Source organism: Electrona antarctica, assembly GCF_951216825.1.
Source record: "Electrona antarctica genome assembly, chromosome: 13".
In the NCBI taxonomy this organism is placed as follows: Eukaryota; Metazoa; Chordata; class Actinopteri; order Myctophiformes; family Myctophidae; genus Electrona; species Electrona antarctica.
Window position 1 is genome coordinate 4,769,195 of NC_136794.1, and position 27,768 is coordinate 4,796,962.

The following is a 27,768-nucleotide window of genomic DNA, read 5'->3' on the forward strand; positions in this document are numbered from 1 at the left end:
AATAGTATTTACATCATGTAATTTAGAGTATTCAATTGTTCCAATATGGATCCGAACTGAACCTTTCACAGTATCTTCCTGGCTTATACTGCAGATCACGTCAGTTGTTGATAAACGTTCATTGGCTCAATAGATAGTTCATTTCCGCAATATCCCACGGTGGCGCTGGTTGTCGAGCGCTCATTGGACCAGCACATGGATGGTATCGTGACGTAGAATTCATCTTCCTTGGTTCAGTCATTGATGGCCATAGACCGGGAAAGCACAGAGGCTGGCGTTGCTATGGCAACTGAAGATAACTTTCCCTGCACTGTGAACTTTCGACAGAGAGAAACACTCCTATCTACTTTCTCACTAGGCATCAAGGTCAAATACATGTAGTCTCATATCAAAATAGACCTCTCAGTATGCGAGTTAACTTGACTGGGGAAAGTCTAATAGAGACAGTAAATCTGAACTTGGCGTCAGGAAACCCATAATATAAATATGATAAAATAATATAAAGGATAATATAGGGCTGAGATGATTAGGCACGTGGATGGTGACATGACATAAATAGGATAAGGAGAACAACCCGGAGTAAACAGGCAGTAGGCTATGAGTAAAATGATGATATGAAGAATAAGGTGACAATATGACCTATATGAAACACGGTCTGGGCCAATGTTCTATCTGTGTTGACCAACAGAGTGGCCAACTTGACATGGCGTGTAAACAACATGTCAGAATTTATCTAACAGCGATTTCACTCCTCCTTCCGGGTAGGAACAGAGTGCATTCTGGGATGGAGTGGACCCAAACACATGAACGCTCTGCCATTGACTATCATTGTGCCGTTTGCGCGTGGCTGTTCGCGTATGAAACATTCGTTCACGTGTCATGGACCCAATAACATGAACGTGCGCAATGATAGTCAACGGACCAGCGCTGGCTCGAGCTGCAATGACAAATTCGGCCACTATGTCCATTTCGCCTCAGGGTTTCCTCCGGGTGCCGTCTCTATTAATATATACTCTAAGGTCTCCACCCGTATTCTCCAGTCAAGCCTTGGCCTCGCCTTGTTATGATTTTGTTTCTCTCTTTTCCTTCCCCTTCTTCCCCTTCTTTCTTGAGTGAGATATGTTTTTTTTTAACCCATTTAGACCTGCGGACGATTCTACAAAATGTCTTCTAAATCCTGACACTTTTCTGAAAAACCCATGTTTCTATGTCAGTCGTTCTCAAATATTTTCATGTCAAGGACCCCCAAATCTGAAAATATGTTGTTCCAGGGACCCCCCCCCAGAAGCAAAGATTTGAGTTAAAAACGTTCGCTCTGGGCGCCCGCTGGCCTAGTGGTCCAGGCACATCATGCCACATATAGGCTTTGGCCTGACAGCGCGTTGCGTGTTCGAGTCCCGTTCATGACGACCTTTGCTGCATGTCTCTCCCCTTCTCTCTCTCTCCCTCTTATTCCTGTCCATCTTCACTTGATACTATCAATAAAGGCAGAAAAGCCAAAAACAAACACAAAAAGCGTTCGCTCTGAAAGAATATATATTCAAAGATTTGCGCCACATTTTCATGATTTTTAAAAAATAGCAGACTTACAAGCTCATAGCGCGGCACTCGGTGCCGCGCTACGAGCTTGTAGATCTGCTATTTTTCAATAGCTAAAGTATAACATAATGCTTTAAAACACCAAAAGGGGTTCCCGTTCTGAACGGGTTAAGCCATCTGGGGCTTATTTACATCTCGGGTCACCACCAGTAGGAATTATAATTGTTTCTCAACCATGAGCTCTATTTTGGTTTTTCAACTGTGTATAGTACGACTTTGCCTCTAAATGAGGTTCTACCATGCAACTAAACATAATATTCCTTCGTCTCCGCCCAGTAGCCCTATAGATTATGGCTTAACTGTGCGTGAATGAATACTGGCTGGTTTAGAACCACAATAACAGTTTTCTCTTGAGTTGTACTGCCGCTGTGTGTGTGTGTGTATTATCTCCAACCATGATCACATACTGTACTGTAGCTGCTGCTGCTGCGAAGAGCAGTAAAGAAGCTGCTAGTAGCCCTGTGTCACATTTCAAATCCACTGTGTCCACTCTCTTTTCTTTACCGAATTAATTTGCATATACTCTACTTGGATGTAAAAATGGAAGAGAATCAGCCCCACGGTGCATGTCAACTCGAGTCGTAAACCAGTGTTCCCTCATGGCCATTAGTGGAATCACCCCCCCTTGAATTTAATTCCATTTTCATTTGCATATTTCATGCTCGGAGGAGACAACTGTACTCAGCAGGCTCGTAGTAGGAGGACCGAGAGGCATGGTTGGTGTAGCTTACTTTCCCCCCTTCCTTTCCTTCCTTCCATCAATAAACAAACCCTGCTGCCTGCTAGCCCCTCAATAAGCTGGGAAAAGGGGCCGGCAGCAAGCAAGATTTATTTGTTTCATAATTCATGGCCCATTTCAGCCTCAGCGTTAGGTCATTGGATAAGGCTTCCACGTATCGAGCACAATCTGTGATTGATTGTTGGGCTGCGGCGTTCGTGTAGCGTTCGCTCCTCCAACAGAGGCCAGAGGTCTGTCCCCCCCCTCCGTCCCCCTCCGTCCCCCTCCCTCCTTCACTCACGTACGTTTCCCCCTTGCACGCTTTAATTTCCTGCTGTCCGACCTCTTATATGACCCCCCACACCCCCCTCGACTCTCAAATTGGTCCCCCCTCCCCCTCCGACTGTAAAACGTTCAATCAGTTTTACTCCACCTTTCATTTTTCTATCCCCATCTCCTGGGTCTGACCTGTCTTGTCTGTCAGTCAGTCTGTCAGTCAGTTATTTACCTGTTGGAATTAGCCCCGGTTATTGTCCCTCAAATGCCCCCCAATCAACCCAATCCCAAAATGTTCTCCAGAGCATCCCGAAATACCGTAGTACCCATGATGTGGCTATCTGATATCCAAACACTGCCAGATGTTTTTATTACCTGCTGGGTGTGAGTGAGGCAGGAACCCAAATCTAAATATAGCTCTAACCTTTTGGGGCGCACAATATCAGGAGGAGCAATCATTGCACTCTATGAATTGCCTATAATGATTGGGGGGGGGGGGGGGGGGGGTCATATAAAAGTGCTGCATTGCGTTGGCTGAAGGACTAGGACTATATTACACCATATTTGTCTGCCTCGCAGGAATCCACTTTGCTTGCCATTTCTCCCAAGACTTTTTCAGTAATATATTGCACGGTATTGTTCTAGCTGGTACCGTTTATTGTTGAGAGGAGGACCTCGCTCATGTGCACGGCTCTCACAGGCAGATAAGGTAGATTGTGCAACCGGGTGATAATTTAACAAAAACAAAATGAAATAAACTGAACTAAACTAATGTGCCGAGTCAACTGTGTACGATGGAAGTGTCTATCGTGCGTCACTGACTGTACACAAAAAAGTTAGCCTGACACTGCAATCGTTTCATCTTTTGTATCACCACCCACGAACCCCCCCACCCCACCCCTCCAGCGCCGCGCATTGTGAGACGTTGAAAGCAGATTGTAACCCTAGCCCCCCCCCCCCCCCCCCTCCCCCCGCCCCTCTACGAGCTCACCCAGTGATGGGAAATGAGGAGGTACCACCATTCGCCCCATGATCTAACCCAACGATGTCCTAACCTTCTCCGTCACCAGGTCTTTTATATAGGCGAGCTATTGAACGCCATTTGTAACGCGACTCCTCGTCCCTTTCTCTCAACCCGTTTGATGTGACAGTGCTCTCTGTGTGTCTGGGATGGGCTATACTGAATGGTTCGGGATTTTTTATGGGTATGGGAGACTGATGACAGGCATGTTCTCTTCCCTGTCTGCTAGCTTCGTCCGGGGACCCCCAGCTAAAGCTGCTGTCAGACGTGGCTCAGGCGGTGAAGGGACAAGGGACCATCGCATGGGTGAACTGTGGGTAAGTACCAAGGCAGAATGCTTAAATCAAAAGGGGTATAAAACCCCAGAAAATCCTGTAAATGTTACTCCTTCCCTCCCCATCGTGCCCGACAGAGTTGCTGACTGTCGTCGAAGGATCAACTCTCCAATCGTGCCATGGGTTTTGTGTAGAGGGTTATAATATCAAGAATAATTCTCCCCCCCCCCCCCCCCCCCCCCCAAGAATTATTCTGCCAACGCAATTTATAAGCCGTTTAAACCCATTCTAGACGGGAACCCCTTTTGGTGTTTTAAGCATTATGTTATACTTTAGCTATTGAAAAATAGCAGATCTACAAGCTCTCGGTGCCGCGCTATGAGCTTTTTTTGAAAAATCGTAACAATGTTTTCCGCAAGACATTACTCTATAAGCCATATCTCCAAAACTGGTGGGTCAAACTGAACAACCAATATGTCAATTTCAAGCTATGATTCCCTGCTTTCATATGACATGAAAAAAAACGAAAATCCAATGGCAGTCCCTCAGTCACATTTAGTCACACATTCTTTCACAGCGAACGTTTTTTTAACTCAAATCTTTGCTTCTGAGGGGGTGCCTGCCTGGAACAACATATTTTCAGATGGGGGAGTCGGCGGCCAAATACAGATAATTCTGGGGGTCCTTGGCATGAAATAGTTTGAGCACCACTTGACATAGAAACATAGGTTTTTTTTCTCAGAAAACTGTCATGATTTTGAAGACATTTTGTAGAATCTGGTTCTGGTGTCTGGTCTAAATGGGTTAAACGGCCTTTTGTACCGAGTGCGGTTTTGACAGGCACCCACTCATTTATGGGACGCTATTGAAATCCTGCCTCTGCTGTGTCACATCTCGCCAATCATTCGTTTAGCGTTCCCGTTCGCCGCGCTTTCAATCAGTGTCAGGGCAGTATCCTCATGTCACCATGAAGATTCTCATTAGCCCCTTTTGGGCGGGAACCCCTTTTGGTGTTTCAAGCATTATGTTATACTTTAGCTATTGGAAAAAAAAGCAGATCTACAAGCTCGTAGCGCGGCACCGAGTGCCGCGCTACGAGCTTGTAGGTCTGCTATTTTTGAAAAATCGTGAAAATGTAGTGCAAATCTTTGAATATATATTCTTTCAGAGCGAGTTTATAACTCAAATCTTTGCTACTGGGAGGGTCCCTGGAACAACATATTTTCAGATGTCATATATATTTAGAGTCCTTGACATTATGTTTGAGAAGACTTTATTTTATTTTAATTTCGACGTTGGGCCTAAAAGGGTTAACTGTTCTGTTGAGTCTCTATATCATCTGATTGGCTTTGGCAGTGCGTATATTGGGTGTGTTGTGGGGTAGGACACACTGTACCTTGTTTTGTTTTGTCTCCACGCCCGTGCGTTTGGAATGCGTGCGTTTTGTGTTTTATGACAAGACACTGTGTCGTAAAGCATCGGTGAGCTGCATACTGTTGTCTCTATACTCCAGTCTTTACAAATCTGTCTCCCTAGAAGCCAAGCACAATGGAGCTGTCAGATCTGGAGTGTTTACATTGTGCAGGGAGTTAACTCCCCGTGTCCCCAGAGGAGTTGTTTTCCCTAAACAACAAACTATCTATTTTGCTCTCCGGTGATGCGACTTCTTGTTTGTCGTTATATTTTTTTCTTCGCCCTTTTTCCTATATAGTGTTCAGGGATCCCAGAGCGTTTTAACCCATTTAGACCCGAGGACGATTCTACAAAATGTCTTTTCTAAATCCTGACAGTTTTCTGAAAAACCTCATGTTTCTTATGTCAGTGGTGCTCAAACTATTTCATGTCAAGGACCCCCCAGCATTGTCTGTATTTGGCGGCGGACTCCCATTTGAAAATATGTTGTTCCAGGGACCTCCTCCCAGAAGCAAAGATTTGAGTTAAAAACGTTCACTCTGAAAAAATATTATATTCAAACTATTTTCGCCACATTTTCACGATTTTTTCAAAAATAGCAGACCTACAAGCTCATAGCGTGGCACTCGGTGCCGCGCTACGAGCTTGTAGATCTGCTATTTTTCAATAGCTAAACTATAACATAATGCTTTAAAACACCAAAAAGGGGTTCCCGTTCGAAACGGGTTAAATGTTATTTATTTTCAATACCTGTCAGCCACTTTGAACCATCTCCATCTCACCAGAGAGAGGAAAGAGAAGCCTTACTTACAGTAAGCTGTAAAACGAAGAAGAAATAAATATCTATCTCCCCCCTCTTGACACCTCCACGCTGGAAACCTCTCTAGCTTGTCAAAAGATGGAAGGAAGGGCCTGATGGACAAGAGGAGGGAATATTTCATGTAAAGGGGGGGTAGTAAACGACTGTACACATTCAATTGTCATGTTTGTTTTGTTATGTTAGAAAGTCTAGTAGTATGCTGTTTTTTTCACGTTGCCTGTCTTTCATCCTGGTTTCTGTTTTTTTGGGGGCGGTGCACATGTCTACCGATACACTGCCAACCATCCCTACGTGCGGGAACCCCTTTTGGTGTTTTAAAGCATTATCATGTTATACTTTAGCTTTTGAAAAATAGCAGATCTACAAGCTCATAGCACGGCACCGAGTGCCGCGCTATGAACTTGTAGGTCTGCTATTTTTGAAAAATCGTGAAAATGTGCCTCAAATCTTTGAATATATATATTATTACAGAGTGAAAATTTTAACTCAAATCTTTGCTTCTGGGGAGGTCCCTGGAACAACATATTTTCAGATGGGGGGGTCGCCGCTCGCCGGCCAATTACATATAGTTTCTGGGGTCCTTGACATGAAATATTGAGCACCACTGATATAGAAACATCAGTATTTTAGGAAATGTTTTTTTGTGGCTTTCACCTTTTTATAATTTGTTTTTATGGAGGGACAGACAGTAGGCTGACGGGGGGGAAGACATGCAATGGGGGGAAATGGGGGGAAGACATGCAGTAAAGGCCGTCGGGATCGGGAGTCGAACCCGCAGCACACTGCCAGACTGGATTACCAGCCAAGGTGCCTGGACCACTGAGCCAAGGCTCGGTCCGAAACCGACAGGATTTAGAAGACTTTTTTTTTTTTTTAAATTCCGACGTCACAACGGGTTAAATGTAGGTGTTCTTGGTGTTAGTAGTGCTGCTGGTGTGGAGGAGAGTCATCCGAGGCTACGAAACGAACGGTACACTCCGCGCCAGCCGTCCTCGCGGGAGTGCGAGAGAGCGAGCCAGGTTCATCCACGGCAGGACGCGGTGGTGGTCCCGTGCCAGCCCCTTCCCGTGGCGAGGTGCTGTGGTTTTACTGGCGTGCTCTCCTTTTCTTCGCCCACCTTCTTCTCTCAACATGGACGGGCTCCAGAAGCAGAAGCCCCCCGGCTGAGAGCTTGCCGTGGATGTAGAGAGAGAGAGGCATGGATCACAGCGTGAGAATGGCCGTTTCTGCCAGGGAAAAGGGCCAGACCATTGGGGCCAGGATGGCACACTTTGAGCAGATGACAGGGATCTGAGTTTAGGCCAACTTGGGAACCACCGGGTAGAATGGGGTGAGGTCATACAGGAAGAGAGAGACGACAACAGACACGTTACTAGGCCGGCCAAGCAAGGCTACACTAATTCCTTTGGAAACATGTTTATGGTGCCTCACAGTTAACTTTAAAAAAAATGTCGCCGTTAAGAAATTCTTCAATAAACGTAACAGTTTAACCCATTCAGGCCTGACGTCGAAATTTAAAAAAAAAAGTTTTCTAAATCATGACAATTTTCGGAAAGATTTGAGGCACATTTTAACGATTTTTCAAAAATAGCAGACCTACAAGTTCATAGCGCGCCACTCGGTGGCGCGCTATGAGCTTGTAGATCTGCTATTTTTCAATAGCTAAATTATAACAATGTTTAAAACACCAAACGGGATTCCCGCCCCAAAATGGGTTAATGGTTAATGTGGTTAAACGCTAACGTGACATGGATGCGTTCCAGGTCTCAATGGATTAACAATTAAATTCTGCGGTTCTATCATTGGGCGGTTGTCTGTGAATAATAATAATATCTGGGACTTATATAGCACTTTTCATGACACTCAAAGACGCCAAGGGGGGGAACAAGAAGACAACTTTATTAGAAAAAAAAACAAAAAAACAATTAAAAGAATAAAACAATGCACATAACGCACCAATAAAACAATGAATGTAATGCTGTCTGCGCGCGTGTCTGAGGAACACACACACATTGCCTGGCCCATGGTGTCTGAAATTGTCAAATATTTGATTAAGGAATATATTATGCCTTTTGTATTCTTTCTGTATATCAGCAAAATGTAGATTTTTATATTGGACATTAGTGAGGGAAATTCAGATTCTACAATAATAATAAAAAATCTGCTTATAAACTAACTGGTTAATCAATCGATAAGGTCGTCAATTAACAAATCGACAATTTGAAGCCCTAATAGTAACAGGTGTGACCCTGTGTTGTTCTATTAGACCACGCCAAAAAAATTGTAGGCACTGTATTTTACGGAACCCTGGACTTAAAGTGCTCATCCGGTAGCATGGTGAGTATCCCTTACTGCGCTATAAATCCGCTACTAATCCCTGAGAAAAGCCACTCAATTGAATCTTTATACAAATTGTTGGCAACAACCCTTTTTCTCTCTCGACGTGACATCACCGGCTTGTTCTTGGCTCGCTGAGCGAGAGGGGGAGCTGGTTTCTATCAAATTCTATCCTTCCTCAGCCTGTCTAGAACGTTGTGCCTGTCTTCAATCAGCACTCGGGGGTGAACAATAGTATTTCTTTGGCCCTGTGCTGGCCAGCTGATGATGGTTCAGCCTGATGAAAGCTGTGAAGGACCAACAAGCCTTTGTTTTTAATTCCAGTTTGTTTCAAATTGTTTGATTCCTGTCGCTCCCTCTGCAATAACCCATTCAAAACGGGAACCCCCTTTTGGTGTTTTTTCAAGCATTATGTTATACTTTAGCTATTGGAAAAATAGCAGATCTACAAGCTCATAGCGCGGCACTACGAGCTTGTAGATCTGCTATTTTTTTTTTTTTTTAATCGTGAAAATGAGACGCAAATCTTTGAATATATATTCTTTCAGAGCGAACGTTTTTTAACTCAAATCTTTGCTTCTGGGGAGGTCCCTAGAACAACATATTTCAGATGGGGGTCGGTGGTCCAAAAACATCTAATTCTGGGGCTCCTCCTTGACATGAAATCGTTGAAATCCACTGACATAGAAACATAAGGTTTTTCAGAAAACAAGTCAAGATTTACAAGACATTTTGTACAATCAGTTCTCGGGGTCTAAATGGGATAACCTGGGAAAAAACCAGACAAAATCTGCTAATGCGAGGAACAAATAGGCCTCAGTGATATTGTCTGGCCACACCAGGCTGTCTCTCTGCTATCCCTCAGCCAGGCTTAGAGACCCCGCTGTGCACGGCAAAGTGCTGGTGACTCACCCTATGACGTTCTCCCCAGCATGCTGCTAACTGGAATGCATTAACACCCTCTGTGATGGGAAGTAGCGTCGGGCTTTCACCGTGAGCAGGCCTGTGATCAGCCATGAATCTCCATTTCTCTTTTCCCAAGCTTCTGGACAGACTGAAAAGTGTGTGTGTGTGCGTGCGTGCGTGCGTGCGTGTGTGTGTGTGTGTGTGTGTGTGTGTGTGTGAGAGAGGGAGAGAGACTACTGCCGGCTCAGAGAACGGACCTGACCATTGGCTCTTTGACAGAGGACTGTTACTCCATTGGTTTGAAATAGTAAACTGTCAGTGACTAGGTTATAAATGGGTTTTTTTTTTTTTGTGGCTTTGCCTTTTATTTAATATTTTTTATAGAGAGACAGACCGTAGGCCGACAGTTAATGGGGAGAGAGATGGAGTGACATGCAGTAAAGGCCGTCTGGATCGGGAGTCGAACCCGCGGCACACTGCCAGACTCGGGCTACCGGCCAAGGTGCCTGGACCGCTGAGCCACGGCCCAGGCCATCATCCTTTATTTCTGACAGGAGAGTGTAGAGAGACAGGAAACCAAAGGCAGAGAAAGAGACAGGATGGCTACCATATCAGACATCTCATGGTGCAAAATAAATGGTGCACCAACTGGCCAACACTACCACTGAGTGGAATAGTAAGAGAGTGGCGACAGCGTTGACTCCCATTGTAACAATGGAATGCGGAAGTGCTCATTCTATCTCAATGGGATAGTTCCAATGTTTGTAACTATAGCCCATAGGCGCCCGCTTTGGGGCGAGATCAACAAAGCGTGTCGCCACTCTCTTACTATTCCACTCGGGTCTTACCAGTCACTCTGTGACTAGCTTGACTTGATATAGCAGGGGTTCTCAACCCGTGGGTCGCGACCCCTCGGGGGGTCGCCAAATTATTTTAGGGGGTCCCCAAATTATTTTCCAAAAAGAGAAAAAAAAGATTTTTTTTTAAAATTTTATTTTCACGATTTTTCAAAAATAGCAGACCTACAAGCTCGTAGCGCGCTACTCAGTGGCGCGCTATGAGCTTGTAGATCTGCTATTTTTCAATAGCTAAATTATAACGATGCTTAAAACACCAAAAGGGGTTCCCGCCCAAAATGGGTTATGGTTATTGTAGCAGTCAATTTATATTGGGGGTCGGGAGGGGGCGGGGCGGGGGTCCCGAGACATTGCCAAAGCATTTCCGGGGGTCCCCGGCCAAAAACGTTGAGAACCCCTGTGATATAGTACAGTGGCCAACACTGATATTTTCATGAATTGGTACAGTACCACTTAAGGTGACGTACATTTGTTTTGTATTCCTACATGTCTCTAGTGTATATATTGGTATGATAACTCTTCAAATTCAGTAGCTTAATGCCAGTTATCGCCAGTTATATTATATGTGACCATGCCATTAACATCCTAGTATATAAGGCAAAATCTTCCAAATTTCATTATGCGTCAAGTAGCATGTGACGTGTCAAACTAGGGGGTTTTCATGATTCTGAACCCATTCCAAGTTTTGCACAGAAAACACTCCTTGGGCTAAAAGCGGTCACGAATGTGATGACGTCATCTCATTTGGGCAAGTGGCTATATGACCGAATTTAGCCCAAGGAGTGGTTTTTTGTGTAGATTTTGGCAAAATACATCTCTGTTGATTACTCGTACACATTTGATCCATACATCACGCAATTCGGTATACACTACCTCCATAGTCATGTGATCAACACGGATCACAGCGCTGAGTGCACTGATATAACAGACAGCAGCGCAAAATGTTTACAAGTTTATCGAGAAGAAAGTCCCTACTCCCCACACAGTGACAGCACTCCATGTTTACGGCACGCACAGACAGACAGGCAGACAGAATATTCTGTAGGCTATAATACACTGCAGTGTTTTTATGTGTTTCCTTAAGCAATTGATTAATGTACTCGTCCTCATATTTCGACCAGGGCTTCGGTCTCCTCATTCGACCACGTCTATCCACGGTAACGGGACATCTTTGCGCTGCGTAAAATATGCCTTCTCCGTCTCCAACTGTGTTCAGCTCCTCACCCGCCACATTGTTTTTGCTTAATTTCCTTTATTTGCTGCGGATTGCATTCCCACCTGCACAGAATCGAAATCAAGTGCGATTGGAAGCGAAGCGAAACCCCCGTTTTTGGTCGAAGTAGAATGCGGTTCTTTGCTACGCATTAGGATTCGAATGAGCCTTCACACCTGCCAAACGATAGCGCAGTTTCTGACAATGCGCAGCAGGATTCGTTTTAATCGCAGTAAAGCTTTCTGGTGTGAATGTCACCTTAGTGTATGTCTATACTCTACTCAGCCCCTTTGTCACCCGTGACAGCGTGTCAAGGTGTCAGAGGTATAGCAAACAGGTTTTTTTTTCCTTCATATATCAGCTGACTGCCTCTCATCTCCCAGATAGGAAGTGTCGGGGTCACATCTGCTCCCCGAGTACCCCCCTAGCGGTGCCATCTGCCTTCCGTGAGTCAGCACAATATGGGATCATCGGGCACAAGGAAAAGGAGGGCATTAGCTACCTGGAACGCTGTCTGTCTCTGTCACTACCTAATATGGAGGACACACGTTCACTGTACTCCCTAGACCATTTAGACCTGACGACGAAATTTAAAAAAAATGTCTTCTAAATCCTGACAGTTTTCTGAAATACCTAATGTTTCTGTATCAGTGGTGCTCAATATTTCACGTCAAGGACCCCAAAGATTATATGTAATTGGCCGACGACCCCCCATCTGAAAATATGTTGTTCCAGGGACCCCCCAGAAGCAAAGATTTGAGTTAAAATGTTCGCTCTGAAAGAATATATATTTGAAATTTGCGCCACATTTTCACGATTTTTCAAAAATAGCAGACCTACAAGCTCGTAGTGCGGCACTCGGTGCCGCGCTATGAGCTTGTAGATCTGCTATTTTTCAATAGCTAAAGTATAACATGATGCTTAAAAACACCAAAAGGGGTTTCCCGCCCAAAACGGGCTAGATAACGTGGAACATATAGAACACTAATAACCTGTCCTTCCCTTTGAAGGACAGTGCGTGCAGGCGGGTGTGCTCGGCTGCCACTATAATTCAATTCCATGTATTTAAATTTCTATTAGCGTAGGGGGCTTAGTTCCCTTGGCAAGGCTCTCTTTGTCTCTTTTTCCTTTCTTCTTCCCTGGCTCTCTGTTTATCTCTTAACGCCGTCTCTTTCTTGTCTGTGTTTTTTTTTCCTAAAGCAATGCATAGTTCCCTCGGCTCATTATTATTATTGGACAGAGAGAGAGACAGAGGATGTTAGAATCGTTGATAGTGCCTCATCACTCACCACTCACACAAAGTGTGAATGTGTGTGTGTGTGGGTGGTTCGATATCTGTTTGTCTTTTTCCTATCACTTAAGGTCACTGCACACTGCTGTGTTTTTTTCTGATTTTTAGCAGTGTTTTTCCGTCGGCTTTCCAAATAAATCAGACCCGTCTGAAGTGTGCTGTGCTGTGCTGTGCTGTGCTGTGCTGTACTGTACTGTACAAGTCCTCCTCGCTGGCCTGTGTGTGTCTGTGTGTTAGGCTGTGCAACAGTGACACTTGGTGGTGAACAAACGCTATAACGCTATTTGCGTGCTCGGACACAGCCAAGGACACAGGGACAGACCCGGGGACACAGGGACAGACCCGGGGACACAGGGACAGACCCGGGGACACAGGGACAGACCCAGGGACACAGCCACACACATAGCTGTCTATAGGAGTGGTTGCACCACTCAAACGCACCCAGTGTGCAACCACCTTTAAACCTTATATTCTTAGTCCCATCCTTTTCCCCCCCTCTACACTAAATGTAAGCAGATAATAACAGATCTACAACCTCACAATGTGTTGACACCAAATGTTCACCACGTGTCCGCAGAACATGGACGATAGGGTTCATGTGGTTAGTACAGCTGAGGATGTGTGGATATTCTCTGCTGTAGAGTCTGCTGTCAGTGATGTAAACGGGTTTTCAATGTAATGAGTCCCGGGATGCAGGGATGGTCTTTTAGATGAGTCCCAGGGACATTTGATGAGTCCCACTTCAACGACGTTAGCAGTCATATTTTGCCATGTTTTGCAAATTGCAGCATTTAACGCCCATTTCATTTTATATGGTTATAATGTGGTTATATTCATGTAGAAAACAGAAGCAGAAATGATTATTATAACTAAAGCTAGCAAAAATAAACTAGAATAAAAAACAGTACAGTAGTGCATCCTGTGGATGCAGAGGTCGTTGTTTTATTGCTTTGGGATGCAAAATGCACCCTATTTTAATCTCTGAGACTGTGTTAATTTTGTTGACTAAGACCAAAGACTAAGTCGACTAAGGTTTTTGATATTTAGCCGAGACTAAGACTAAACAATGTCAGAAGACTAAATAGGACTAAAAGTCCATCCACACTGCTGAGTTTTTCGGATTTTTAGCTGCGTTTTTCCATCTGTTTTCCGACACGTCCAGTGTGCAAACCACCTTTCAGACTAAATGGTGTGTTATTCAAAAGACTAACGGCCACGCTACACCAGGCTTTTCGCGCACAAAACGGGCCACGCGTTTAGGGTAAACGCGTGAGAAAAGCCTGGTGTAGCTTGACCGTTAGACTGAATCAAAATATTCAGAAAAAAAGAATACTGCCGTCAGCAATGTGGAAGTGAGTGAGCACTTGTGCATGTGAGAATACTGTATGAGACATTAGCAACCAATCAAGGTTGTGTCTAGCAAGCCTACATCGTGTACAGTACATCTGATTAGACATGATGGATGGAATGGAATGCATGTCATATAAGAAGAACCCAGCCAAACCTCTGCCATCTCTCTCTCTCTCTCGCTCTCTCGCTCTCTCTCTCTCTCTCTCTCTCTCTCTCTCTCTCTCTCTCTCTCTCTCTCTCTCTCTCTCTCTCTCTCTCTCTCTCTCTCTCAATTCAATTCAATTAGCTTTATTGGCATGAATGTAATAGCTACAGTATTGCCAAAGCATGAAATTCAACAAAAGAACAAAACAAAATAAAATAAAAATATAACAGAAAACAGGCAGATAGAACATTAACTTTCACAATACAATATGAAAATACTGTCGTGTGTGTGTGTGTGTGTGTGTGTGTGTGTGTGTGTGTGTGTGTGTGTGTGTGTGTGTGTGTGTGTGTGTGTGTGTGTGTGTGTGTGTGTGTGTGTGTGTGTGTGTGTGTGTGTGTGTGTGTGTGTGTGTGTGTGTGTGTGTGTGTGTGTGTGTGTGTGTGTGTGTGTGTGTGTGTGTGTGTGTGTGTGTGTGTGTGTGTGTGTCTCATTTTGTGACATGCAGTCACATACTGTGCAGCCAGATGTGCTGCAGGTCCCTCTCCTAATACAATGAGTTGTTTGTCATTGTCATGTAACTCTTTAAAATTTGGGATCAACAACTCAAATCTCTCTCTCTCTCTCATTCTGTCAGAGACGGCGAGGGTCGTAAACTCTGTAAGAAAGTGAAGGCAGACCCGGGCTCCAAAAGTGGAGGGGCGGATCTCCTGCATTACAAGTGAGTACTAACCAGAAATGTCATCTTGCCTGCAATGTTGTTTTTGGCAGCAAATTTTGATTTTAGTTTTAGTCATAGTCTATTGAATAGTTTTAGTCTAGTTTTAGTCGACTAAATATCATAAGATTTTAGTCGACTAAATCTACAGTTGATTTAGTCAACTAAAATGTATTTTGGCGGGCCTTGATGCCGTCGAAATGGCTGATCAACAAGCTCACAACGCGTCGCAGCGCGACGCGCTGCGACGCGTTGTGAGCTTGTTGATCTGCTATTTTCAGCATGGAACCAAGTGTAAAATGACTTGGATCTCTTGTCCACTATAGTCCCTTCCTAACATTTTAGTCTAGTTTTTATTTGTTGACAATTGTCGATATATTTAGTCTTAGTTTTAGTCATCATAGCTTAGTTTTCCATGGGGAAAACGGTACAATCACTTTAAAATGCTCATATCTCCTTCAAATATTTTCGAATATCATTGAATGATACATCATATGAAAGCTTACATTATGTACTTTAATAATCTGTACAAAACTGAAAAATTACTCTTGTCGAGATGAGGGCCTATTTGCCAGACCTGGTCACATTTAGTTTCCATTTAGTTTTTGCCAGTGAAAAAAGGTAGTCTACAAACATTTTTTCGTCTTAGTTTTAGTCGACGAAAACAACACTGCTTGCCTGTCATTACAAGCGAGTAACCAGAAACGTCATCTTGCCTGTCAAACTAGTCTTGCCTTTCCTCCATACCTTAACCCATTTTGGGCGGGAACCCCTTTTGGTGTTAGCATTATGTTATGCTTTAGCTATTGAAAAATAGCAGATCTACAAGCTCATAGCGCGCCACCGAGTGGCGCGCTACGAGCTTGTAGGTCTGCTATTTTTGAAAAATCGAAGGACGACTGACATAGAAACATAGCTTTTTCAGAAAACTGTCAGGATGTACAGTAGAAGACATTTTTAGAATCTGATCTCAGGTCAAAATGGGTTAACAACTGTGTTGACTATTTGCCTACCTTCCTCTCTTGCAGAGATGGGACGTTTCACACAGAATACAACAGGCCCGCTACGTTCAAGGTAAGAGTGACCTGAGCATTCAGCCATTCTCCCTCCAGTCAGGGTACGGGGCGACTCACACCTTCGCATCTAGCATACAACATTGATGCATGCTGCTAGATGTATGAAAGGGTTTGTTTACATCAGGGGTGCCCATTACGTCGATCGCGGTCGACCAGTCGATCGCAAGCGCTGCGCAGGTAGACCGCTTGGCCTTGCCATGAAAAAGGAAAAAAAGAAAAACAATCCTTGCCTCGGGCAGGCGGCGGCGCGCCGGTGGCTTTGAAGGAGAACGTCGGGTCTGTTCTGTTGTTAAACAAACAAATTAAAAGGATATCTATCCATCATTGTTCATATAGCAAGATGCGCGCGGCAAAGAAGCCTAAAACATATCACTTCCATGGAGAGTGGGAAGATGATTATTAATGCTGGGCCGTTATCGGCGTGATAAAAACAATATCGCCGTTAATCTATTCTCAAAGTTTGGTATGGGAGCTGGGTCTCTGTAACTGCGAGTGTAGCCTTAGCCTGCTTCAAATGGAACCAAAGGACCCTTTTCTAAAAAATAAATGGACTAGACTCCTCCGCGGGGACCCCCATTATCCGCGGACCCCCACACAGACTACCGCGGAGGCGCGGACCCCCGCGGAGGTCGGCACGGACCCCCGCGGAGGTCCGCGATAGTCTGCGTGGGGGTCCGCGATAGTCTGCGTGGGGGTCCGCGCCTCCACGGTAGTCTCTGTGTGGTCTGTGCGGTAGCATCATGATGCCATCATCCATGCATCACAACCATAGATCACAACCAAAACAAACTAGGACTAGTTTTGACGGTTGCCACATTTCGTGACTGAGAGAGAAACAAGCAACCAGGTCTATGAAAATGTTAACAGGCCAGATCAAGTCAGAACATCCGAAAAAGTCAGAAATTAAGTCTCTTCTTTGCAATGCGGGGAAACTGAAAAGATAAATAAATAGAATTGATTTTGAAACCTAGATTTTGAAAGTCCTAATGCCTTAATGTTATTTATTTATTCGCCATATAGGTACATATTTTGAGTATTTTAAGCAAAGGGATAATTATCTTTTGGTTGGTAGATCACCTTGAGCTGGCAATTTTAAAAGTAGACCTCAAGTCAAAAAAGTGTGGGCACCCCTGGTTTACATCTTGCCCCAATGCATTTCCAATGGAAGTCACATGGTTTGACACAACATTTGTGTTGTACGGCTTTCGGCTGTGTTTCGACTGCCCCCCACCCCCTCATACAACACACATTGTTGTGTCAAACCATGTGACTCCCATTGGAAATGCATTGTGAGCTTGCATCAGTCAATAAGTCTCATACAACAAGCATACATCAATCTGTTGTGAAGGTGTGAGTCAGGCCTAAGTCAACCGCTCCACAATCATTAGTCATAATTGTTACTCACTTTTGGTCACACGTGAAAAGATGAACCCCATTGCACTTTAGAGTTGTACTGGTATCGGTTACTCGGGCTGATACCACCCTCAAGTACTCAGTACTCGGAACCGGCCCCCGATACTTTGACCCGAGTACCAAAACATCCAATTGACACTATAGGCTGAACGAATGCAACGGGAGCAAGTCTGACCCAAACACTGCAGCAAATCACCAAAAAACAGCCGATCCACAAGCATAAATGACAACTGACAAGTTTAGATCGGAGATCCATCTGCATCTATGAGAAAAGGGCTCTAAGTGGTTACTCAAACAAAATAAAGTACTTGTATCGGTACTCGGTATCGGCGAGTACTAAAAAATGATGTACTTGTACTCGGCCTTAAATCGGGACAACTCTATTGCACTTCCATTGACTGTACTCGCACAGTAGTAATTAGACTAATCTTCACGCACTGTATCGGTTCAGTTAGACCAATTTGGAAAGGAGATGAAAGGGAAAATAGAAGTAGCAGTTCCACCAGCTCATAACGCATTGCTCTTTGCTCCAAAACCAATTCAGAATCATCACGATACCATCGCCGTGGTGGTAGGTATACTAGTGTATACTGCAGGAATGTATCTTCACAACAACGCTCCTAAACAATATGTCTCCGTTGTCTCAAGACATATGGTTCATTATATTTGTCGACAAGTCCCGTTATCCGACACTTAACCCGTTCTGGGCGGGAACCCCTTTTGGTGTTTGTAGCATTATGTTGTACTTTAGCTATCGAAAAATAGCAGATCTACAAGCTCATAGTGCGGCAAATCGTGAAATTGTGGTGCAAATCTTTGAATATATATTCTTTCACAGCGAACGTTTTTAACTCTTCTTTGCTTCTGGGGGGGGGGGGGGGGTCAATGGAACTATATATTTTCAGATGGGGGTCGGCGGCCAAATACATATAATTATGTGAGTCCTTGACATGAAATATTGAGCACCACTGATATAGAAACATAGGTGTTTCAGAAAACTGTCAGGATTTCGAAGACTTTTTTCTAAATTTCGAAGTCAGGTCTAACTGGGTTAAGGTAGGGGGGGGAAGGGGGGTTTTGATGCCTGGTGGATGAGAGAACTCTTAAGTGTATACGGGGCTGCCATCTGTCAGCCGGGAAGAAGCGGCTTCAACTACGTTCTGAGGAGAGCCTTTCAAGGCGACTCGTGTAAATCATCCTCACACCTGCTGCCGTTTTACAAGATGATGCTCTGTGGGTTTGTTGTGCATCTGACGAGAGCTGATTAGAAAGTGTTTCTCTTTGTGTTTCTCCCCCCCGCCCTCACACTAGGGCATTAAGCAACTAGTCGACTAGTTTACTAGTCGACTAGTAAATACACTAGTCGACCTTGTTGGTACTAGTTGACTAGTTGATAAGGATTTTTTTCCCCCGGTTTTGTAGGCCTCAAGATCAGGTAGATTATAGTTATAGTCACCATTACACAGTTTTTCAATGTACAAATATTTATTTCCCAAAAAAAAAAAAAAGTTTATTTTTTTAATTTCTTTTATTTTTTACATAATAGGTAGTTAAACAACTAGTCGACTAGTCCACTAGTAAACTAGTCAACTAGTAAAAATGACTAGAAGTGAATGCCCTGCTCTTCATCTCTCTCCGTTTCTCTCCTACCAACCCATCCTTCTCCAGTCCATGGTGGCGTTCCTAAAAGACCCCTCCAGCCCGCCGCTGTGGGAGGAGAACCAGGAGGCCAAAGACGTCGTCCACGTCGAGACGGAGAAAGTAAGTCGAAACACGTTTCTGTGCAGTAGCACAGAAACGGACATGGCTGTCTTTGGGGACCCCATTTTCCACCGGTTGGAACCGGTTCAATTTACAATTTACAATTTAGGCATTTAGCAGACGCTCTTAATCCAGAGCGACTTACATTAAGCAGGAACAAAAAGCATGGCATACATCACATATATAAAAAGTGGTTATCATGAATCATGCGTAAACTAAGAACGTAACAGTGGAGTATCTATGTAAACTATACATACTATACTATATAATATATTATACATGTGTACTATAAAGTGCTATGACTACATAAAGTGCAATTCTAGAGCTGTCTACGTAACAAGCTATAAGTCTGTTAAAAATACTATCTAAGTCTACATAATGTGCTATCTAAGGGGCTAGGCTAGGGCAAGTGCTACGGGCCATGGTGGAGTCTGGTGGAGTCTTTGTGGTTCTTAGTCCATGAGCCAGAGCTCCAAAATTGGTGGGAAAAACTAGACCTATATTAAATTGTTTATAGGATCAATACAAGTAAATTAACACACAACCCTTCTGCAGTAGTAGCTTTTTCATATTTTCTATTATTTTGCATATTTTCCTACATAATGCCTCATTTGCATACTTAAAAATGTAAAATTTCGTAATACAATAAATCATTGTCTTCGTGTAAGTAATCGATTGGGGAAGTGTGTCATGGTGATAACAACCCGCGCACTCAGATCAGCCAACACAGGAAAGCTGGAAGTACCCTCACTAAAAACGCCGGGACAACGCTCCACACGTCCCAAACTCTTCTCCCTTCTGGCCCCAAAACTGTGGAATGCACTCCCCGTTGCAATCAGAACTGCAGCATCACTCCCAATCTTCCGCCGTAGTCTGAAGACCCACCTTTTCAGACTCCATCATGGCCCATAGCACTTATCCTACCCCCTTAGATAGCACTTTTTAGACTTAGATAGCATTTGAAACAGACTTATAGCATGTCATGTAGACAGCACATTAATTGTATGTAGTCATAGCACATCATAGTACATATGTATAGCATAGTATAGTATATATGTATAGGTTATATGTATAGTGTCATTATATAGATATGTTCTAGTTACGTTCTTAGCTTACGCATGTTTCATGATAAATGCATTTTATATATGTGATGTATTCCCATGCTTTTGTTCTTGCCTAATGTAAATCGCTCTGGATTAAGAGCGTCTGCTAAATGCCTAAATTGTAACAATCTAATATAGGTATGGTTTTGCACACTCAATTCATAATTTGACTTTCCAATTTTGGAGCTCTTGGATCATGGACTAAGAAACAAAAAAGAACTGAACCGGTTCCCATTGGGAACCAACCGGTGGAAAAGGGGCCTGGGTGTGATCGCCGGTTATAATGTCTTAACCCATTTTGTGTGTGGGAACCCCTTTTGGTGTTAGCATTACGTTATGCTTTAGCTATTGAAAAATAGCAGATCTACAAGCTCATAGCGCGCCACCGAGTGGCGCGCTACGAGCTTGTAGGTCTGCTATTTTTGAAAAATCGAAGAACGACTGACATAGAAACATAGCTGTTTCAGAAAACTGTCAGGATGTAGAAGACATTTTTAGAACCTGATCTCAGGTCAAAATGGCTTAATTGTGTTTGCTGGCCTTTTGACTGTTCCTCCCAAGGATGACACATTTGGGATTATTATGTTTGCACGGTGTGCTGTTGATGAGACGGCAATGAAGTGCAGTGAAGTGTCCACTCCTCCTCAAGTGTCCACTCCTCCTCAAGTGTCCACTCGTCCTCTCTCTATCTTGCCGAGCAGGGCTTTTCTTTCTTTCTTTTCTTTTGATGCATAGACAGCCACCACCTTCTCACTCCTTAAACCATTCTGGGCGGGAACCCCTGATGGTGTTTTAAGCATTATGTTATGCTATCTATTGAAAAATAGCAGATCTTGCCGCGCTACGAGCTTGTAGATCTGCTTCTTTTTTTTTAAACCGTGAAAATGTGGCCCAAAATCATGTGGCATTCATATCGATAACACCCACTGGCTGAGCACACACACACACACAGAGACACACACACACACGCGTGCGCACGGACACACACACGTGCGCACGGACACGCACGCGCAAACGCCCAGAAATGAGACGCAATGTTTTTTGAAAAGCTGTCTTAATTTAACCGACAATGCGGGTTTCTCCCTGCTCTTCTCTTGCCTGTGCCTCGGGGCTGTTTTTCAAGGTGTCGACAGAAGATTGTGCTGACTGTAAAGTTTTCGGCAAGTGGTTGAGCTCATGCAGGTTAACCCATTTTGAGCGGGAACCCCTTTTGGTGGTTACATATATTATGTTATAATTTAGCTATTGAAAAATAGCAGATCTACAAGCTCATAGCGCGCCACCGAGTGGCGCGCTATGAGCTTGTAGGTCTGCTATTTTTGAAAAATCATTAAAATGTGGCGGAAATCATTGAATATATATCTCAGAGCGAACATTTTGAACTAAAATATTTGCTTCTGGGGGATCCCTGGAACTACATATTTTCAGATGGGGGTCCGTGGCCCAATAGAGGGGGTCTGGGGGTCCTTGACATGAAAAAGGTTGAGCACCACTGACATAGAAACATAGGATTTTCAGAAAAATGTTAGGATTTAGAAGCCTTTTTTTGAATCGACCTCAGTCCAAAATGGATTAATGATGAGGAGGAGAAACGTATCAAGTAACGGAGGAAAGGAGTCTGCCTTCTCCTCCTCCTCCCTCCTCCTCCTCGAAGGAGGAGGACGATGGGACTGATACAGTATCCCTGCTGTACAAAGCAGATTTGTATTTTTATTTTTTATTTTGCTGATGTGGTGAGGTGACAGTACACAGTATACTCTGTATATTGTATTGCTGACAATAATAAAGGAAACCTCATAACTCCAAAATGTTAATTTTTCAGGAAATGAAAAATATACATTTTTCAGGAAATTAAGAAAACCTTATATTTTTAAAACAAAGCAATACAGCCTCATCAAAGTTGGTGTTGTAACTTTATATATTGTCAATTACTTCCATGAGAGGGGGAGAGGTGGTGGAGTTAGTTGCTTTAGCAGACATTTTGAGGGTGTTAAGAGTTAACAGATTTTGCCCAAAGCACTTTTTACTAGATGTATGCAAAAAAAAAAAAAAATGGAGTTATGAGGTTTCCTCCCGACAGCAACGAAATGGTACCTGCCTACCCGGTATGACTGCTTTCTTATTTTTCAAGCTTTGCTGGGCAAAAAAATGTGTATCTGAACTTAAATTCTGCAGAAGAAATCTTGGGAGGTCTGGGAGGCCGTGTGATCGTTATCTCAATTGCTTTCCATGCCCGACATAATAATAATGTCGATTAGCATTTTTGCCCACAGGCTGTTCCCTCAGGCCATGGGATCTGTAGTCACACAAACCCTTAGCCTTGAATGGACGGAAATGAGGGTATATGGACTAGATAACCTAAACGTTTTATAAATATGAATTGGCAAAATTCATTCAAAAACAAAAATCTATGAACCAGTAGTGGAGGGGGGGACGACACTAAAGATTGACTGCCATTTATGTTTCTTACGGTCAGTGGCGTGCACAGACATTTAGAGGGGCAGCTGCTCAAGTGAAAAAAGGGCACCTTGTGCAGCGCGTGGAACCGGCCCAGTTGCCTTAATAGTGTGAGGTTTATAGATTTTGGGGCCTAAATAATATATTAGAAGCTTTTTTTTATCGAGCATTGATCAATGTCAACATGGTCCACACATACTGTGGTCCACATACTGTACACCCCCTGTCAAAAGGGCAGGGTGGTGCCCCCTAGTGTCTATCTGTGCACGCCACTGCTTACGGTAATTATATATTGGCTTTGTTGTCAGTTCGGTGAGAGTCACTTACATCTTTCTTGACCTCAAGTCTCCTTTACACATAGCCTACTTAATATACAAAAGTGAATGCGACATGTCCTCATTATGCTGTTCTGGAACTGGTGAAAACGTTGCGCGATTCATATTTTCACAGTCTCATTCAATCCAAAGAGATTCATCATCCTTCCTCAACGGAATGAATGTTCTTGTTCCCTCCTCCTTCTTATTCCGTGCGGCTGCTGAATTCAATATTGTCTCGTATTGATGCAGTTGTTTGTCTGTCTCTCCCGTCCATCATTCTTTTCCCCTCCAGGACTTCAGAAAGCTGCTGAAGAGAGAGGAGAGACCTGTCCTCATGATGTTCTATGCCCCCTGTGAGTCCCACCATTATTATCGTTGTTGTGTTGGTCAATCGTTCACACGTTGTTATTGGCAACAAACACGGGCGCTCTCTTGACTGCGGAAACACATTGTTGAGAGGCGAGAGGGGTTGTTGTCCAAAAAGCACACAACGTCCAGACACAAGAACCCAAAAAAACGATTTGAGGAGATTGGATTCGTCAATATGGCATACTGCACTTAAAGTTTATCCATTTTCGAGTGGTTTGCAGCCACTCCAAGGGACAGCTCTGTCTGTCTGTCTGTCTGTCTGTCTGTCTGTCTGTCTGTCTGTCTGTCTGTCTGTCTGTCTGTCTGTCTGTCTGTCTGTCTGTCTGTCTGTCTAGAGCAGACTGACAGATTGTACGATGATAAGAGCGCCCGCCCCTCACACATTTTCCCTTTTCAACGATGCTCAGTAAGAGTGTCATATGGCTTAGTAAACGAGGGACTATAATTGTACTGGACAGTTGGTGTTCAATAATGAAAGCCTGGATGTTCTTCCTAATGGCCATCGGTTGTCAATACATCATCGCTCTCACCATAGTTACCACACGGCGGCCAGCGCATATACTAGGAATAGGTCTCGACGATTTTGTCATCTTCTTATCGACGTGTTGTGAATGAAGGCTCCATTGATCCAATAATAACTGTTATTCTGCTTTGTGTGTTTTTTTTGGGGGGGGATATAGGGTGTGGCGTGTGCAAAAGAATGCAGCCCATTTATCAGCAAGCGGCCACAGAGACCAAAGGAAAATACGTAAGTGGACAAAAAAAAATCACACCCGTGTGAACTGAGTGGTGCAACTCCCCCCCCCCCCCCCCTCTCTCTCATTAGCAGGCAACAGTTCAGCACTATTTCTCTCTCTCTGTTTCTGGCACAACAGCGCCCCTACTGGTACTCATGAGTCACACATGAGTCACAAACATAGTCACAAACAAACATAGGTTAACGTCACAGACATTGCTGTTCGTTGGAGTGGTTGCACCACTCAAAAAGGTTTCCGTGCGTAAGTCCCAGGTTTTCAGAAGCTCATTTCCACTTATTTTCCCCATAGCTTTGTTTCGTTGGCTTCGGGGACAAGAGTTGAACTTGGAAACGCCTTGTTCGAATAGTTTTCATTCTATTTTCGAATGCCTAGACATAAGTACCTCAAAACGTAATCTCATACTGAATAACTTAAAGGACCACTTCACCACTTTTCAACTTCTCTTCCTATAATTGGTCCTAACTAATGTTCATGATAAAATACCACCATTTTTTCCTACTCAGTCTGTGTCTCATAGGAGGGCTGTGGGCAGTTCAGAAACCCACATTATCGATGGTGAATCCAAGCTAATAGAAACGGCAGGCTTTCTTTTCCTGAAAAGTTGCAATGCAAAAGTTGAAGCCATCGTTCTCACGATAATACCAATCTAAATATATTTTAAAACAAATCTTGTTTAAAAAAAAATCTGCCTAATGATGATGTCACTGGTGGACGGGTGTCCGAACTGCCCAAAGCCCTCCTATGAGACACAGACTGAGTAGGAAAAAATGGTGGTGTTTTATCATGAACATTAGTGAGGACCAATTATATGAAGAGATGTTGAAAAGTGGTGAAGTGGTCCTTTAATAATATTATAAAGCAAATGATGGTTGAGTTACTTTAACATGACTAATATGACATTTTGAATGTAACTTCACATACACTTTTCATAGGTTAGCTCGCCACACACAAGCGAGGCTATAATTGCTCGAGTCCAGATGTGTTTTTAATATGTTTTCATTTACTTTAACCCATTCTGAACGGGAACCCCTTTTGGTGTTTGTTAGAATTATGTTATACTTTAGCTATTGAAAAATAGCAGATCTACAAGCTCATAGCGAGCTTGTAGGTCTGCTATTTTTGAAAGTCTTAAAAATGTGGTGCAAATCTGTGGTGCAAATCTATTCCGAGCAAACGTTTTAAGTCAAATCTTTGCTTCTGGGGTGGTCCCTAGAACTACATATTTTAAGATGGGGCTCGGCGGCCAAATACATATAATTCTTGGGGTCCTTGACATGAAAAAGGTTGAGCACCACCGACATAGAAACTCTTTTTTTTCATAAAACTGTCAGGATTTAGAAGACATTTGTAGAATCTCGTGTCGGGTCAAAATGGGTTAAAACAGCTTGGGCCCCATTCTGTTTAGTTTTTTGAAACATTGGGATGATTCTATACGCATTCATCATTATCCAGCACCTCTTCTTCACACTGCTGGAATTAAATGGTGCTTCATGTGTGTGTTCTGGTCTTTATGAACCCACCAGCACAATAGCAGCAGTTTATTTAACACAGTCTGTGCTGAAACGAGATGATCTCGTGAATAGCTATTGTACCCCACTGTGCCAAAACGACATTACGAGATTTTGTGGGGGGGGGTCCTCTCCTCCACGTCATCAGTGCCCATACCCGAGGCAGGGTTGGCGAAAGGGCCTTTCTGTGTGGAGTTTGCATGTTCTCCCCGTGTCCCCTAGGGTAGGTACCCTCACAAAAAACATGCAGTAATCCTGGTCTCTAAACTGCCTCCCCCTGGCCAGCCGGGGCGCCTGATGGAGGGGAAAGGAACTGGTTGGAATAACGTGTTACTTCCACGCGCTACGTCCAACCATCGAAACCCCCCCCCTGTCAGGTGTAAAGGAGCAACCTGGACACTCAGGCATGAAGGAAGCATGAGTTCAAGTCCGTTGCTCTCCCCAGGTTGGCGGAGGGTGTGTAGAGCCCAGGATCACATTAGATAATTGACACAGGGGTGAAAAATGGGTTACAAAATCGTGGGATAAAAATTATAAAAAAAATAAAAAACTTGTTTTCACCAGAAACGACATGCATTGCGTCGATTTGGAGATACAGGCCATTGAAAGCAGCCCATAGAGTGCAAGTGGATGCGCGTGCATCTTCAGAATGGCCGCGGCCACATGTCCCACTTTGACTGTGATGCTTAACGAGCGGCAGCTAACGATTCGATCGGATCAAAACATGGATTAAAGAATATAAATCCTAGAAAACTTAGGCTACGGTTCTGGCGGGCTGCCAGACAAAAGTAATTCTACGCTTACCACGGTTCTGGCGGGCTCCGTGTTAACGCTATTACAGTGTGGCAGCAGGGGGGTATCAGATGGGCTTTCGTATATCCGATGCCCGAGCCGCATGATTACTTAATACCGAAAACTTTTAGTGTAATCTCTTCATGGATTAATTGCCTCTTCAGATGGCGCTTAGAGTCAACGCGGAGTCGTGTTCCTCACCCTGCTTCCTCCGCTCTCCGTTCTCATCGGTCACCTAAACACCTTTAGGGGTGAAACCCAAGCCGTCGGAGCACGCGGGACCGGGAGGATTACGTGCGTCTAGGCTGCTTGCTAAGACGATGAAATGATCTTTGAGAGCACTTTGAGCAGCACTCGAGAGAGAGAGAGAGAGAGATGCAGGATGCACTGGATCAAGATCGATGGCACACGGTACTGTGAACCGGCCTGGAAGACACAAAGTCCTTGTGTTCAGAATGAACCCGTTTAGACCTGACGACGATTCTACACAATGTCTTCTAAATCCTGACAGTTTTCTGAAAAACCTCATGTTTCTATGTCGGTGGTTCTCAAACTATTTCATGTCAAGGACCCCTAGAATCATATGTATTTGGCCTCCAACCCCCCATCTCAAAATATGTTGTTCCAGGGACTCCCCCCAGAAGCAAAGATTTGAGTTAAAAATGTTCGTTCTGAAAGGATATATCTTCCAAATTTGAGCCACATTTTCATGATTTTTCAAAAATAGCAGACCTACAAGCTCGTGGCGCGGCACTCGGTGCCGCGCTATGAGCTTGTAGATCTGCTATTTTTCAATAGCTAAAGTATAACATAATGCTTAAAACACCAAAAGGGGTTCCCCCGTCCTGAATGGATTAAATACAGATAGATAGATATGTTCCAACAAATTTCATTAAAAAGTTAGGTGAACCACAACCATCTGGCGTGCCCTATTCCCTAGTCCCCTAAACCATGGCAGGGTCGGTTCTAGGACGGGGCAGGGGGTGGGTCAGAGCCAGCCCACCCAAACGTGCGTCCTGCCCGCACCCAATCAAAAAATATGGGGAATATTTATTTTTAGCCAATATAAAAAAAATCACACCCATGTGAAGTGAGTGGTGCAACTCCGTGTGGGGGTCCCCGGAAGCTCCAGACCCACGAAACGGTTGAGAAATGACAGAGTACCCTCTACTGTACTGTACTGTCACTGTACTGTACTGGCACACCCAAAATCATCATATATATACAGTTAATATGTGCATGTGTTTGTGTGTGTGTTAGGTTGCGCACAGGTGGTGA

At 43.9% G+C, this 27,768-nt stretch overlaps 1 protein-coding gene across 1 annotated transcript in view; it reads left to right on the top strand.

Moving 5' to 3' along the window:
- Positions 1-27,768, top strand: part of pdia5 (protein disulfide isomerase family A, member 5) — a 99,535-nt gene that overhangs the window by 15,261 nt on the left and 56,506 nt on the right. The window contains exons 3-8 of the mRNA XM_079518760.1: positions 3,844-3,931; positions 14,856-14,939; positions 15,965-16,010; positions 19,094-19,186; positions 23,356-23,416; positions 24,113-24,180. Of these exons, the coding sequence (XP_079374886.1) occupies positions 3,844-3,931; positions 14,856-14,939; positions 15,965-16,010; positions 19,094-19,186; positions 23,356-23,416; positions 24,113-24,180 (440 nt within the window). The remainder of the gene's footprint in view (positions 1-3,843; positions 3,932-14,855; positions 14,940-15,964; positions 16,011-19,093; positions 19,187-23,355; positions 23,417-24,112; positions 24,181-27,768) is intronic.